The 17,138-nt window shown below is 35.5% G+C and overlaps 1 protein-coding gene across 3 annotated transcripts in view; it reads left to right on the top strand.

The window, feature by feature from the left end:
• Nucleotides 1-3,886, top strand: part of VTA1 (vesicle trafficking 1) — a 36,939-nt gene extending 33,053 nt beyond the window's left edge. For all 3 annotated transcript variants that reach the window (XM_033054918.2, XM_033054919.2, XM_033054920.2), the window contains one exon: nt 2,735-3,886. In XM_033054918.2, the coding sequence (XP_032910809.1) occupies nt 2,735-2,880 (146 nt within the window). In that variant the 3' untranslated portion in view covers nt 2,881-3,886. The remainder of the gene's footprint in view (nt 1-2,734) is intronic.
• Nucleotides 3,887-17,138: the final 13,252 nt, after the last annotated feature.

Here is a 17,138-nt window from a genome sequence, read left to right on the forward strand (position 1 = left end):
CCAGGGACCTCTCTGGGCAACCTGTCCTAGAGCTTTGTCACCCTCTGAGTAAATACTGTTTTCCTGATGTTCAGACAGGACCATCCTGTGTTTCAGCCTCTAGTCTTGTCACTGGGCATCACTGAAAAAACCATGTCTCTGTCCTTTTAATACTCTCCCTTCAGGTGTTTATATGCTTCATATAAGATCCCCCTGAACTCTCTCTTCTCTAGGCTGAACACTCTCAGCTTTCTTGGCTGCTTCTGCTATGAGAGTTGCTCCGTTGCCTTAGTCATGTCTGTGACCCTTTGCTGGACTGTCTCCAGCATTTCAGTCTGTTTCTCTTGTGCTAAGGAGCCCAGAACTTGACACTGCACTCTAGAAGTGGCTGAAAGGGACAGGATCACTTCCATCCACCTGCTGGCACTGCTTTTTCTAAAGCAGCACAAGATGCCGTTGTCACTCACCACCTCAAGGGCGGATTGTTGGCTCATGGACAAATCAGTGTCTACCAGGACACCCAGGGCCTTTTCTCCAAAACTGCTTAACCCTTAGAGTATGTAAATTGAAGTTAGTTACTAACTTTTGTGGTTATACCTTTGATGTAAGTACAGTCATTACTGTTAAGTTTTACATTATTTGTGAAACTTAAGAACACAGAGCTGGTTTGTTTCTATTTTGCTTTTCCATTGTGAGGTGTTGACTTCAATAGGAGCTCAGGCTACTGAGCACATCAAAAGATCAACCCTCTTACTGTATAAACTTTGGTTTATAAATTTAAAATTAATAATTTTTTTCCCTCAAGTTATGTCATAATAGCATCTGAGGTAGATTTCATAATAAATAAGGCTTTATGCCAGCAAAACATTAATAGAGCTCATACTGTAAAAATAAGATTAGACGGGTGAATTTAGGCTTGCTTCCAATAAATTAGTTGAATACTGGACTGATGCCTTGGCCAGTTTTTAAAGAATGATTTTGTAGTTTCTTTTGGCATGATAGCATAAAGCTACTTTGAGGGGAACTTGCTCTTTTTAATTTCTTAAAGATGTTCTGTAATGTGGTTGCAGATTGACCCCAGCTGCTTTTAGTCTGTGACTTTATTGAGGTTACAAAATACCCAAGGTGTGTGCCTGTGTTTGTGCACTCCCTCACATGTATTTACTCATATATATTTTAAGAGATTTAATGTGGTTTCACTTATTAAGCATGAAATTAATATACATTGCAATGACAATGGGCCCACCAAGTTTTTGTCCCTCAATGGTTATATTTATTTATTGAAAGGAAAATAAGTAGAGTTCTAGAGTATATTTTTTAAATTGATAAAATTTAAATTCCAAATGCTTACTTTTCTGCTTTTTATTTGTATAAGGTTGTTTTGAAAACCAGCAGAGCAGTCTAGTTTTTAATATTCCCAGGTTTTCTTTTTTATTTATTCAGAAGCTGTTCTTCAATAGTAAGACTGGGGGAAGGAAAAGGAAATATAATAGACATTTTTTTATAAGAATAGAGATTCTTTAGTAAACATTCTCACAGTATTGCTAACAACAGTTCTATTTTGAATGTAAGGATTCAGCTGACAGAAGTTGTGCCATAAAAAATGGCTTTAAGTATATTCATGTAGTTACTTAAAAGTAAAATGTACTTCGAGAGCTAAATCTTTTTTTTAACTACATATTGTATAAAATGTATGCTGTATTTTAAAGTACATTTTAATCTGTGAAATCTATTCATTGCTTATACCGTACTGTGTGGGAAATTATTAAATATATACATAATCTTTAGTGGTTTCCATGATTACTTATCCGTGCCCCTGAAAATCTATCATTTACAAATTGCTTTAAAAGAACCTGAGTAAAGATTTTATAATTTGTCCATAGATTATTGGAGTTGCATGGGATTATCCTTAAATCTCTCAGTGAATTTGTGTGTGGAAGGAGTTACAGTAACGCAACTGTGCTTTATTTTACACCCACATCAGTGATACTATTCACATATAAAATCTTCTACCAGTCCCTATTATGCCTTGTCCAAGACTGAATGCATGTTTTTGAGCGTTACAGAATTCCTAAAATTTTAACTTACATCAAGAAAATACTCTGATTAGTAGGTAGCAGTTGTTTTATACTTTATTAAGGGAGTATTTTTTGCTAATGTTCTCCAGTGTTATAAAAATTTCAATTAATCTTGTTTTCAGTCATCTTAAATAAAATTGGAAACATAAAAATTATTTGGAAAAATAGAAAGATAAAACGTGTGAAAACATGTCAGTACGAAATGCTTCTACATTCTGAAAATTTATTCAGTTGAGAAGGAACAGCTTCTAACTTTGTATTATTCCCGAAGAAAGCAGAGTGATGATGTAAACACGAAAAGCACTGTCCTTGTTTCTTGCAGGTTATAACATGATTGCAGCTAACTTAATATGTAAAAGCTCTCCTTTGGTGTCTTAGATGAAGAGCAGATCTTTCTCAAAGGTATTGGCTTTCTTCTGAAAGGCACTGGGTCATGCAAATATCAGTGTTTAGAAAGATCCTCACATTTTTCAGTAGTGAAGAAGCTTTATATGAATGGAAAGAAAAGAGGGCAGAACAGAAGAAATATTGTAGCTCACTCTCTGTAATACTACCACAAATATTAGCCTGCTTTTCATAATATTACCACAAACATAAGTAAAACATAAAAATTTTAAGAAAGGAAGCTTAAGTCATATTTCTTTTTTAGTAACTTTGTAATATTTATGTTTTTGCAGGAGAAGTCCGCTTGACTCCAGAGGACTTTGCCAGAGCTCAAAAATACTGCAAATATGCTGGCAGTGCATTGCAGTATGAAGATGTGAGCACTGCTGTGCAGAATCTACAGAAGGCCCTCAAGTTACTCATTACAGGCAGAGAATGAAGCTTCAATCCAACATTTCGTGTCTTTCGCCTAAAGAACTAACAGTTTATTACTGTATCTGTTAGGGAAGAGGAGTTACACAGAAATTCTCAATCCCATCCCTCATGACAATGAAACCACTGTTTCAGTGTCAGATTAGCAATTAATGGTACAGTAGGAGTCTCTGTTTTCATTTTACAGACAGTGGAGCTTGAAACAGGAATGCAGTGGCTTTATGTATGCAAAATATTGAACAAAATACTGTGAACAACATTCAAATTAGAATTCATCTTGCAATATTTGGATTATAAGAATTCAAAAATGCTGACTATAAAAAACTTGAGAATTAGGATGTCCTTTTAAAATTCTTACTCTTGTTTTACTATTGCAAACAATTATTTAACAGGTATAATAGCTTTAAAGTGGTAACTAAGATTAATGCTTTCCTCCTGAAATGAGAGCATCTGAGAAGTCTGAGAGATCCACACTGGAAAGGAGTTTTCTATACATAAATTATTTTGGTATTTGTATTATCTGAGACATAAACCTATATTGAGGGAGTCTTGAGGACCTCTATATTTCATTTGAAAATGTGCTGAAAAAAACATCTCTTGATACATCAGAGGGAGTAATTTTGGTGTTGTTCCAATCTAATCCCCCACAGGTGTATGGACTACTACATGTATTCTTGATTATTGGTTCTTGCTCCTTCTCTGTGAACACTTAAAATTTTGTATATGTATGGATAATTAAGAGAAAATACTAATATTTATCAACAATGATCCCAAAACTGGAGGCAGAGATTCTAAATAATTTGAACTTTCAGGAAGACTTACCACAAGAACAAAACTGTTCATCTTTTAAAGAGGCTGGAAAAAAGCTCATTCTTCAGCCATTAAAACACTGTAGGTTTGTCTCTGGTATTAGTGTCATAGAGCTTTGTATTTCCAACTAATATTTTTCCTGTCTGCTTTGTTGTGAAGACTTTTTGGACTTGGGATTTAATTAAAGTATCTTGGAAACTGAATTTTGAGTCTTTATGAAGTCTACTACTGCAGTTATAGAGCTCTTAATTGTTAAAAATCCCTCCATGCTGTTTAAAAGAAAGAATGCACAGTCTTTTAACTGGCATGACATAATAATGGAGTACTCCATAAAGCATGTCTGATATATGTTATAATTTTAATGACATTTTATCTGATCTCTCAATCTTTCGAAGCTGCTGGATCAAATCCATGTTATTTATAGCTGCACTGCTTTGGAGTGACTACAATAAGTCTTATATTCAAAGCAAAAAGATGAGGAAAAGAAAATCAAACATAAGCATGCATTAAAGTTTAGCTGGTTGTATCCTTTAAAGTGTGTAGTGTCTTTAACAGCAGATTTGAAATGGGTAATATGAAACTTAAAAATGTATGCTTAAGCGCTTTAGTTGACTGAGACTTAATAGATAAAATGTGATATTTTTTGTGTTGCTTTGTGATACAGTATAGCATGCTGATCTAGACAATGACTTGGGTTAGATTTTAATTGGGGAAATTTAGAATAAAACCATCTGGAATTTTTTGACAGTAATGCTGTACAGACCTGAGCAGTAAGTCTGTATTTTGTACAGTGTTTCATGCAAGATAGATCTCATACTTCAGTATCAAACTGAATTACTGCAGTCTTCTACCTATTTAATTGTTGGCTTACATTGTAGCATTGCTATAAAATAGTCAGAAGTTTCTTTCATTTCAGGATCATACTACTATTTTTTAAAACCAGCTTCAGTCCCCAGAACTTGTAGGAAGAAATTCAGTTTCCCTATTTCTATTTATAAAATAATAAAAAGAACTTTGGGACTTTTTTATTACATGCAAAAATAAGTAAGCTATGATACAATGTTGTATTTATTTGAGGCTTTAAAATTAAAGTTGTTAGAGATTTTTGGTGGTTGAATGATCTGAAATGGAATACATAACGATGCTTGAAAATGAAAATTTAAGTATTTCTTAAAGTGTATAAAATACTTTCTGTTGGCCATGATTTTATTGTACCTCTTGATTCCTCTAGGAAACCAGGGACTCCTCAGTAAAAAAAGTGATAAGCAATGCAAAAGTCATAAGCAATTTGTTTGAATAATCATTTGTACATCTGTTAACTTTCTTCTCCCTAGAAAGAAATTAAAGTAAGTGTTCCTGAAGGGAATGGAGCTGAAAATGCTAATACAAAAGTATAAGAATTTCTTAGAGAAGCTAGTGAGACATTCTTTCTTGAAACAAATCAGTGTTTAGAAGATTTACCGTATAAAATTTCACGTAAAATGGAACACATCCTAATACCAACCTTCAGACCACAATACCTGACATAGCCCACTGAATTTATTTTGAATAAAATTATTTTGCTGTCATCATTTATTTCTTAATGGAGAAGTTTTGTAACAGCACATAAAACCATGTTTTATACCCCATCTTTAAGCTGCTGATTTTTGATGTAACAGACTGAATATTTATAGTCTAAACTGATGCCTAAAGTAAATTATAGCAAAGCATTTCCATTCCATTATGTATAACCTCTGGGACAGCTTTAAATACAGCAGATAGCTCAAAAGTACAAACCAGTGTTTCGGAACAGTTCAAAAAGTGTACATATTTGAAAATGTCAGGACAATGTAGGCATATAGGCTGTAACTATTCCAAATAGGAATTTGTGACAAGCACTGAAATTTATGGGGTGGGTGGAGGTAGTTTGTGGGCAGGCACATCAGAGCACATATAATATAATGCATGTATATTCAAGGGTGAGCTATAGGAATGCCTTTCAGAAAACAATTATTACCTTGTTTACAAGTATTGGGAAAATGTCAGATAGAAATACGTAGATATTGCTGACAAATTTTGTTCTTAATGTGAGGTTTTAAATGTACTAGCATAGGGTCAAAAGTTAGCATTTAATTGTGTGGTATTCCAAATGAGTGATCTTTGGCTTTTCTTCTTTTTCATGTCAGCTGTAAAGTACGAGCCCAGTACAAAAAGAATGAGAACACAAATTCAGAGGAAGTTAAATTTACAAGAGATCAAATGTGTTTTCTGTTATTGCAAAGTCTTTGTGCTAATGTTTTGATTGAGATTGGAAAGTGCCCATGCTTATGAAGTGTAATTCTTGCATACTTTTACAATATCTTTTGTCGTGCGGTTTATGGAATTAGAGCCTGAACCAGGATATCTGAACTAGGAAAACCTAGACTTTGATGCCAAGTTTCTAAACCACCAATGCATCCTGGTAGTGACAGCAACTGTTTTTCGCAATTACCTCAGTACTTATTTTTAAACATTGGAATTTTAACCAAATTTGTTGGGAAAAGGAGCAATACTTTTTTCTTACTGCATCATCACCTTTCAATGCACAGCTGTAGTAACAAGAGAACTGGACAAAACATGAATTTCCATTAGTTATTTCACTATCAATCAAGAAAAGAGTATTAGTGCTGCCAGCAGAGCTCTCCTTGGCTTACAAGAGCATTGGAGCAGTCTGATTATAGACACTGTTGCAATGCCCTAAATGATCTCAGAATAGGGAACGTATTTATAAGAGCGATGAAAACAAACTTGAAAGAGGGAAGACATATGCCAGGGGAGAAAAAGAAATTGCATTCTCCACAGAATGAGAGAGGGCACAGAAGTGTTTGCAGAAGAAAACAGAAGAAATACTTAAAATCCCACATGGAATGGAAGCAGGACAGTGGCTGGAATGAGATTAGAGTTGTCTGATTTCTTTAGAACTTTGAAAGTGGTGAGAAAAAATGCTGGATCTTAATGCAGAAGATTACAGGAGGGATAGTAGAGGTGGAAAGGAGCACTAGAGTGATGGAAAAAACCCCGTAACTTTTCTTTAGTTCATGGTGGAACAAATGTGAGTTACAGCACAGGAGAAAGATAACCTAGTTGACAAAATGATAGCAGAATCTTAAGTCTTGCTATAAAGGGGAAGCAAAAAAATACAAGTTGACAACATTCTAAAAATGGAGAGTAGATCCTCCCATCCTAAGAATCTATGCTTTATCAAATACATCACATTTCTTAAGTAATTAAAATTGACTTGATGTGCCCTTTTGGAGAACTTAGAAGATTGCATAAGTTACTGCCTGGTATCTTCAGAGAACTGCAGAGATCTGTTTGCCTTAAAATGCTATCTGCTGATTTTGTGCTTTCCTTCCTGTTTAGATTTGCCTCCCCATTTCCAATGTCTGTGCAATCTGTGGTGTTCCCATAGCTGGGAGGAGGTGCTGTAATTTAATACAATGCTAAATCTGAGTGATAGCCCACATGTTGAGGCATTCTCGGGCAATTTGTGAAGATTATCTGGTTTGGGTTTTAGCTGGTATGTGCTGTAAAGAAAGAGGCAGTGATTGTGCTTCCCTTCTTTGAAGAGCTTCAGTCTCTTTGGCAGCAGTATGACTCCAACATCTAAAGAAGGATGTATGGAAATTAACTCTACTCAGAGCTATTTCACAAGTCAGAGCCCAGCAAAATAATCTGTAGAAGTTTGGAGACCTCCAGTTAAGCAGCTGATGAAATTGTAAACTTCCTTTGCCTCAATTAGCCCATCTGTAAAATGGGATTATTTAGATTTAACATTTATAATATAGTCAGGATTTTTTTCATTCTGACAAGTAATAAGAGGAGAAGGGTGAATCATTGTAATAAGTTCCCCAAATAAATAGAACTTTTAGGAGAGACATAGAAGGCACTAATTTTTAATTTTTTTTTTTCCTTAACCTAGTTGTTTTCTATCTTGTTTTCTATCCCCTGTCCAGCAGAGAAGGGGAATGATAGAGTGGCTTGGTGGGCACCTGATGTCCTGCCAAGGTCAACCCACTACAAGAAGAAATGGAAAATAAAAGCTGATAGGATAACTTAGGGAACAATGGACAGAAATGAGAAGATTTAGATATGGAAACATTGTAGTTGTAAATGACAGGCATGAGTATATAAAGAAGTAACATCTAATGTAAATCTTAAAATGCTGATTTTATCAGAGGTCCAAAATAACCTCTATTCTACAATACTGAAATAAGTATAAATGCAGTAATAAGAACCTTTAATGGATTTTAAAAGTTGTATTTTTAAAAAAAAAAAAGCTGTGATAAATTTTAGACCTGCTGTTTTAACCACTAGACTAGGCGAGAGATTACTTCAGATGATGAGCAAAGGCCTTAAAAGTTCAGATATGAGTATTATAGCATATACTACATTTCCTCCTTGCCCTTTGATTCTTCCCCTCACCCCAAGCAGTCTGTGAGGTTTTAGAAAATGAATAAATTCAATTAATTTAATTTACTTAAAATGAAGTAATGCTTAACATAAGGCTTTAAAAATAATTGGATGGAAATAGATTAACATGAGAATTGAAAAACAGATTAAAGCTGGTGGAAAAAGATTGCAGTAAATTCTAAATTATTTTCAGAATGGAAATGGAGAGAGATCAGCCTAGGGATACATCCTGTTTCACGTATCAGTGACTTAGTTTGAGGTTGCCATCTAAGTCAGACATAATTTGTGGATGAGATGGACTTGGGAAGTATTGCAAGACCTGCAGAGAACTGGGGAAAATTCTGTGATTTTAGCTGAAGGATTAGAATGGAGTGAAACTGAAAATACAATACACTGTAGTTCGCTTGGGTTCTAACAAGATAGTGTTTTTTAAATAAAAAATAGGATATTGGAAGCAGAAGCAACACTGATAATGATGTGAATTTAGCATGCATTGGATGATATTGTATCAGTACAAAAAGTGCATTGTCATTTACAGTACTGGGTTTGATTCTGACTATTGTTGATGAAAGTTATTTACCAGTACAAGATGCAAAGAAGGGCTAGTGAAATGATGAAAATCTTATTTATTGAAAAAAGATTAACCATGGGTACAGAATGGCTTTCTTGAGGCATTCATGAGGAAGCATTTATTTTAAGATATCTTGATAAACTGCATTGCAAAACTGAAGCACTTCTGAAGTTAAAATTTTGATTTGTCAAGGGCTTTTGGGAAGGTGTTTCTGGCTTCTGCTAAACCCTGAGTAATGGTCTAACTTTAAAAAACCTGGAGATGTTACTTTTGAAAAAGGTATTGCAGAACTTGAGACATTGTGATGATCTGATTTCTCCCAGTGGGAAAATATTTTCCATCTAATTTTATCTTTATTAGGCCTAATGTTTGCTACAATGCATTGTAATCATTTTTGGGAATAATAGTGAGTGTGGGGGTAGAATGAAGAGATATTTATAGATTGTATTATTTCAATACCTACTGTGTACTTACTTGTGACCATGAAAGAATATCCATGATCTGCATACTTCTCAATGCAAACACCTTTTCAATTCGCAGTATGAAAAGCTTTTCAAAGATTGAGATGTATAGTATATTGTTAAGATATGGCGCTGCTCGAGATAGAGTCCATATCTCTTGGTGTGAATTCAGCTTTGTAGGAATGGACCCATACTGAAATCCCTACAGGATTTTGTAAAAAATAGCAATATTTCTTTTGTGCTGAAGTTAATCAAGTGTATCTGCACAGTCTTGGGAAAAAATACTTCATTCAGTGTCAATACTAAATCTGTGTTTGTAAAACAGGCATGCAGGTACTCATAACTGCTGCACTTCAGCTCAAAAGCTTTTGGTAACAGAAACCACACACATCTGGCCTTCATCCTACACTTACTTGCCTGAGTAACTCCATCCATTTGAATGGTCTTAGTGAAGCAATAAGAGTACTCATGGACATAAGTGTTTGCTGTGTTCAGAAAGCTTTTGCTTGCTGTTGGGTAAAAGAGAGCGAGAAGAATGGCATTGGCATTAGTGGATCCAGGTCTGGTATGCTGATAGCTCTCCAGAGTAGGGGTTCTAATCTCATAATCTTTATACTGGCATTTTTTTCCGGCCATTTTTCTGAAATTAAGACTTAGATTTAAAGTAGTTTCTCAAAATTTTGTCATCAAATGGCAGAAGTACAATAATTTCATGATTATAAGCCGCACCATTTTGACTAAAATTTTGATCCGAACCCAAAGTGTGGCTTAAAATCTGGTGCGGCTTACATATGGACAAAGAACAAAACGTTGCTCTTTTAGTTTGGAGGACAGGTGTCTGCTGAGAAAGGCAGGAGCTTCTCTTTGAAATGGAGAATGTAAACCCCCTCCAATTTATTATAATTTTGAAATCAAGGGGCTTTCAGGCAAAAATATGGGAATTAGGAATAGCAGTTCTTTACTAGGGAAATAAAATAGAAATACAGTACTACAAAGAAACAAACTCCAAACCCTGACAAAGTCAGAGTACAACCTGACACCCCGTCAGGCAGGGTGTTGGTAGCAGTCCCATTAAATGGTGGCTGCATCCTCCTGCAGTGACAGATGTGGCTCAGTTGAAGCAGGGCTCCTGTACAAGGTGCAGTTTCCCTCTGGAGGTCCAGTGATGATGTGGAGAAATCCGGTTTTCCTCTGGAGTCCAGTGGAGAAAGGGGCTACCTTAGTGTCCCAAAACCTCTGTTTTTATCTTGGTAAGAAATGTTGGGCTCTTCCCCCTGGCTGGAGCAACTTCCAATGGGATGAAGTAATTTTATCAGTCCCACAGTGGGACTCAATGGGCCATTAGCAGAAAATGACTCTCTGGAGGAAGGATGGGTTGTGAATAGATAAAGAACAATGCCCTGCCTGGTTTCAATGGATGGCCCATTAGCAGATTATCTGCCATTGAGATAAGGATCACTGCCCCCGCCCTCAACAGATGGTGATAGAATAGATCTTTTATCACACTCTGTATTGTAACATGCGGCTTGTAATCAGGTGCGGCTTATATATGGACAAAGAACGAAAAGTTGCCGACACCTGGAAGTGTGTCTTATAATCAGTGCAGCTTATAATCATGAAATTACTGTACTTTGCAAGGCTAGTATGTTTTATCAGTCTGTATCTTGGTAGGTTCCTTCATCATCACTAAAACAAAGGATGTCCTGACTGGGTCTCACTGGGTGGCTAGGCTCAAAATACTCAGAATACCAGGAACTTCGACAAAAAGTACAAAAGAGTGCAGAAGAGGCTTCTTTTGTTCGTGTGACCAAACACAGTAGCCACCATGTCTACTGCTGAACTGAGTGGCTTTGTTTATAGTAGGACCTGTCAACCACTTGGTAACATTTGAAGACTCGCTAAATAATTTCATCTGGGATTTGGCACAAAGCAATTGTCATGCGACTCCTTGAGCTTCCCGGGAAAGTACCAGAGCACATACATGAATGTCTACTCGGTGTGCATCCTGACTCCTGAAGAAAATTTGTCATGTAGTGAGAAATCTTTAGCATCCGTATAGTGAAGTGGTCATTTTGATAAAGATAGCTGCTTGATACTTTTTGTCACTCAGGGACTTCCCTCCACTCTAAAAAACACTAAATCTGATCTTTTTGTTGAGTGCAATTCAATAAAATTCAGTTTCTTTTCTGTTTGTTGTGACTTTGATCTAATGTCATTTTGGATGCCATTCATCTCTAGTGTTTGACACCTGGTAACCTCAGACATGTTTGGAATTATGAAACAGTTTTTTCTTTGTCTGGTAGAACTCCTCCCACAAGACTCCCATTCCCTTGTTAGACTTGCTAACAGAATCAGAGGCTCATTAGATGTCATTACTAAAACGACCACAGCGGCTATTGTTCATAAAGATGCGATGTAAATTACAAACTTAATGCACAAGCAAAATATAAAATGGTAGAAAATTTAGGGGGTGTATTCATAGTCATCCTTTTATCCAGCTATGCTCTAGCAGTGCTCAGTAAAAGGACTTTATATGGAAAGCACATCTCACACATGAACTTCCACACAGAAGTGGACAGAAGAAAGGAAAAATTAACCCAGATTCTAAAATAAAACAAATGTCAAAAATGTAACTACCTACGTCTTCATTGCTATAAGTGTTGGGGGAGACATGTATGCTTATTTCAATACTGTGAGCTTCTACTTTTATTCTGTGTGGGAATATGTGCTTCCTTCTTGTAAATGTAAAAGAAAGTTGAGTTTTTAGTGTAATTAATATTTCTCTCTGGCAAGATACAACTGAAGCCTAAACTTTATGTATTTGAAGTCTCACAGTAGTAGAATATAAGAGAGGCTGGAAGTGGGAGGGAAAGCTATACCAACACAATTCACTCATTCTTCAAATAATTTTCTTAATGAATCACACCATTGATTCATTTGATTGTCCAGAATGACAGATTTGAATAAAAAATTTGCACATACCTTTTTTATTCAGTTTTTACTAAGTTAATGTGCTCAACTAATTATTGTTGTACTTAAAATTGTATGTTAAGATAGAGACAGAGTAAAAGATTTAGGATGTGTTGATGCAAATTTCTTATTTTCCTCATAAGCATTCCAACAGTGCATCCATTTCTGTCTGGCATTTCTTTAAATGCTAAATTTGCCACAAAATGCAGGTTCATAACCTGTGTTATGGCATTCACCAACAAGCCAATGATCACACTCGAATTTGTTGCAAGCATTCAGCTATTAAATGCATATAAGTATTTCTTCAGTGATTCCCAGATTTTGATTAGTATCATCAAAATAGGCAGGGAGATAAGAAAATTATTTGGTTCAATAATACATGAAAACTAATAAATGTTCAATGTATTAACATTGATTGCTGTCTTAATAATGTCTGATTCTATCATATCTATTTTAGTGTCTAGGTGTCAAATTTTCAGCATATGGGAGGGGAAATCTAGAGCCATAGGGATCTTAAATCATACTTACTTTCAGTAAGTATGTGGAATTCTTTGCAGGGAAGATTATGCAATATGAGTATTTATGTGGAATAAAAATTATTCTTCCTATTCTGTTTACCACTGTCTGTCTGCTTTCAGTTGCTATTCCATGCATGCAGCGAGTGTGTTGGTTGCCATGTGTCATGAACAACATATAAACAATTTGAAACACATAAACAATTTGAAAGCAACCAAATCCAACCCCTACAATGTGGCAACAAGAATGGCAGCTGCTTTAGGCTGTCAGTGGGGGATTTTCTTACTAACATTGTGTTGTAACAATTGTGTGAGTTAGCTGATGAATAACATGCTTTATTCTCTTGAGGTGGAGCACGCTTATACAAATGTATGGTGGTTTTTGAGTTGCTGCAAGTGTGACTTCCCTGAGCCCCTATAACTGCTACAGGAATGGTGGGTTCATGGACAAGGGACAGATTTGGTGACATGATTGCAGAGCCTGTAAAAAAGAGAGGAAAAGGATGGGGGGGGATATAGTTTGAAGATGCTGGAGAACTTATATCCAGATTGGCTTAAGTGGAAGCAAAGATGATTAAATCAAAAACATACTCTTAAATAGCAGTTCAGAGTTTCAAGACTTAATTTGTTGTGAAGACTTTATAAAACTATGTTCCCAGTCTTTTAAGACAGGTTCAAAGTCTAGAAAGATCAAATGTCATCAATGATTGTAATGATTTTGCCCATTTCCTGTACAATACCAGGGTCTGGTATCTGTGGAGCACATGGTATAGAAAGAACTATGTATGTATTAAAGAGGTTTTTCTCTGTCACACTAGTACCTGTACCTGTATTTGCCATTTCTGAGATTTTCTTGGGAGTGGAAGTTGTAATTGATAGGGACTGACATAACTCTTTTTAGGTACTTGTGAAGAGTTCAGTGTTCTGCTTGTACTGTGACATTGGCATGCTCCACAATTTCCATTTTTTATTTTTGTCAGATACAGGTTTGCACAACTTCTCTCTTCTTCTTTCTCTTTTATTCTTCTTTTTGTTTCAGGTTGGCATTCTTATTCAAAGCACCTTAGCTCTTGCTAGAGTGATTAAAAGTCAGCAGACTGTTTTTTCTTTTTTCTCTTTACTGTATTTTTCTTGAATATCTTATACAAAACAGGCAATTTGTAATCTGCAAGGAGAAAATTGTATTGTGCACATGATTTAAAAAAAAAAAAAAATATATATATAGCCTTATTCCACATTGGCCAATACTATTTTTTCAATTGTTCCTTCCACTGTAATTTTGAGAGTATTATTTCTCAACAGGACACGTCATTGTTTATTTTCTCTAATTACAGTTTAGGATGTGAAACTTGACTAGATTTGCCAAAATGAAAATCCAGTGAACCAAGATTAGTTTGGGGGAAAGGGCAAGAATTGGTGTTTTGCAGTGCAGATTCCATTTTAATTGGGTTTTGCTTTCTTTTAGAGGATTCTTGGGTAGAAAAACCTGAGGTTACAAACCACATTAACCAGGCAAGGGGTTGAAAATGGGCCATTGTGTTAAGCAGCATCCCTGAGCTTTGCATAACTCTGGCTGTTATTACCCTATGTAACTGCAGCCTGCTTTCTAAATAGAGGATTTATCTATTCAGCAGGTGTGCTGCTTTTATGTTTTGGGATTTTTGGTTGGTTGGTTTGTTTTTGTCTTTAGTTTGGACTAATTTCTTTCAAACTGGAGTGCTATTTTGAAAACAAAGTAAGACTGACGTATGTATTAATTTAATCTTGGGAGCTGCTCTGAAGGATATGCAATAGCAGCTCTTCTGGCCACAGTATGATACATTACAAAAGAAACAGGATGTTAGCATGCCAGAGTTTTACAAAGCCCCCTTTTTTAAAGATGGGAGTGTACAAATGTGTTGAAGTATATCCAGTGTCAAACTACAAAGGAATGGCCATCCCTTTGCAGACTAATTAGACTTCCTATTCTTGCCGATTTGGAGTCAACAGTTATTCTGTACTGCTTCCTTGGCAAAACTAGGAGGCATGCAGAGAAAAGGATCAGACAGAGCTTTGACTTTCCTGCCTTCATAAAGGATCTGAATTCTGAAGGGAGACTTGTGTGTTTTAATGTGATTACTTTACCAATGATTACTAATATGGAACTAGCACCAAAGGGGGGAAAGAAAAAAATCACAGTTTATTTTGTTTTTATGATGGATCTATATTATAATATTTTAAGTTTTTATTTTATTTGATTGGTAAATTCTCATTCAAGTACTGAACCTTCTTGTAGTAAGCTTTTTTTTTCTATTTTCTGTAGCACAAGCGTGATGAAACTGGTAAATTTCAAGAAAAGTTTTTGTTGAGGAGAACCAAATTCATAAAAGGTTCAACTATCAAGTGCTTCCTACTTCACCTAATGCAATTTATTAATCCTAAAATTTATTAATGGTGAAGTTGTAGTGTATTTTACTGTATTCCCATAGGAACATGGCATTGGTGTATAAAAGATTATGTTAATTTATCTCCAGAAAAGAGAGATCATTAAGCATGAAGAAATATTTATGTTCTAATATGTGTTTTATATAAATGCAATACCTTTGATTTTGCAGTCTACTAATGCAAAAATTTAGACACAAATTATGTCAGTGGTGAAGAAGGAAAACAAGCTGGGAACAATATATTCCCTCCAAGTCATTTGAGGGCAGGATATCTGGATAAATTCTACTTTCCATAACCTGTCATGCATTCTAAACCTTTCGGAAATGCATCTAAACACTCATAATTTCTAAGAGACTATACAGGAGACACACAGCTTGTTCCACATGGCATTTGAGTTACCCAAATGTTAGGAAGAGAATCATAAATCATAGAATCATTAACCCAGCACTGCCAAGCCCATCACTAAACCACATCCCTACCATTCGAGCAACAGCCATAGCATGAGATTTGTGTCCAGTTAAAAGGCTGCTTTATAAATGTCTCTAATTTTTTAACAAACCTGGGACAACTGCTTTAGAGACCAAGTAATCCATGCCTGGAATTAAGTGAATATGGTGATTTCTCAATGCCTACACCAACTCTTCATTAGTGTTTGTTCTTCTAATTTCCTACTGAAGCTATTCTCGTGTTTTGAGTTTTAGCTGTGCTTTAGGCCTGGCTGAGCACAATGGCACAAATTAAGGCTGTGTACTATCATACATGGTGGAAATTATCACAATGAAAAATAAAGAGTATATAAACAAATAAATGAGTGTAATAGGAACAATTGTATTGTCCAAGTGAAATAAGGAATTTCAGATGAAACTTCTTTAACTCTCTAGAATGTCAATATTAAAATTGCATCTTTTAACACACCAATTCTGGACAGATGCACAGAAACATAGTCTGAGAATGAGCAGGCAGTGTAACAGTTACTTTTAAACACACCAAATAAGTGGGAGTTTTAATTGTCTTGCAGTTTTTCTCTTTCATGACTAGAGAATTTCCATGACTGTTTTCACTGGGGAGAATTAGCTTTAGTGACATGTCATAAGGCCAGACTGTATTAAACTTACTACATGCGGAAGAAAACAATAAATTGTTAAGGCCATAGTGTGAATACTACTGATGGAACACAATACATGGCTGTATGGAATTTATGGCATGTTTTCACCAAGAATTAATGATTCATTTTTGTCATTGTTCGTATTTCCATTTCTTCTTATATCCAAGTAGTAAGACTTAATTATTGCATTTATGACAGTATGATACAATATAGAATAAAACTTTAGAATCATCATAATCTGTTTAAAATGCCCACGTAGAAGCAAAACATTTGCATTTCTCTGGTATCTACTATTAAAGCTTCTCTGTTTTCAAAATACCAGGCAAATTCCAGTTCAAATTACCAGTCTGCCCAGGTTGTTCTGGGGACCAACTCTGATGTACCCTTACAGTTCTTAGGATGAAGTGAGGAAGCCTCAGTTACGTGTGATCCATGAGAACTGGAGTTGTAAGCGTGTAGAATTTAGGGAAAGAAATGTATTTGTAAACTCTGGTGGGTTCATAGTTACTGATCAAACACTGTTCTGAAGGTAGCCTCCTGGTTTGATATTAACATTCCTTATCTCAGTAATAGTTTTGGTGGCATTGATAGCTTTCTGTAGATAAATTTCTTGCATAGTGCTATTCTCTGATATCCCTCTTCGCTTGTTTCACTCAGAACTGTTGATGTTGTCATCTTACACTATAATCTTGCACAAGCATGTGGAGAATAAAAATCTATTTATTAAGTGAATGAGAACCTGATCCTTAAAGAATCTCTCTACAGATTACTTGAAATAGATTAATGGCTCTGTTTGTACACATACTTTTCCTTGTTTAGTATCAAATATAATAACACTATCATTTATGAAAAATTATTGAGTACTTGTCATGTGAATTTACATCCTGTTTCCTTGCCACTTATCACGAAGCTAGAGGCGATACGCCGTTTGTGGTGCTCTGTTCCCAGAGCAGGCAGAGGTGCTATAGCTGCAGCAAG

This window comes from Catharus ustulatus, chromosome 3 (genome assembly GCF_009819885.2).
Source record: "Catharus ustulatus isolate bCatUst1 chromosome 3, bCatUst1.pri.v2, whole genome shotgun sequence".
NCBI classification, from domain to species: domain Eukaryota; kingdom Metazoa; phylum Chordata; class Aves; order Passeriformes; family Turdidae; genus Catharus; species Catharus ustulatus.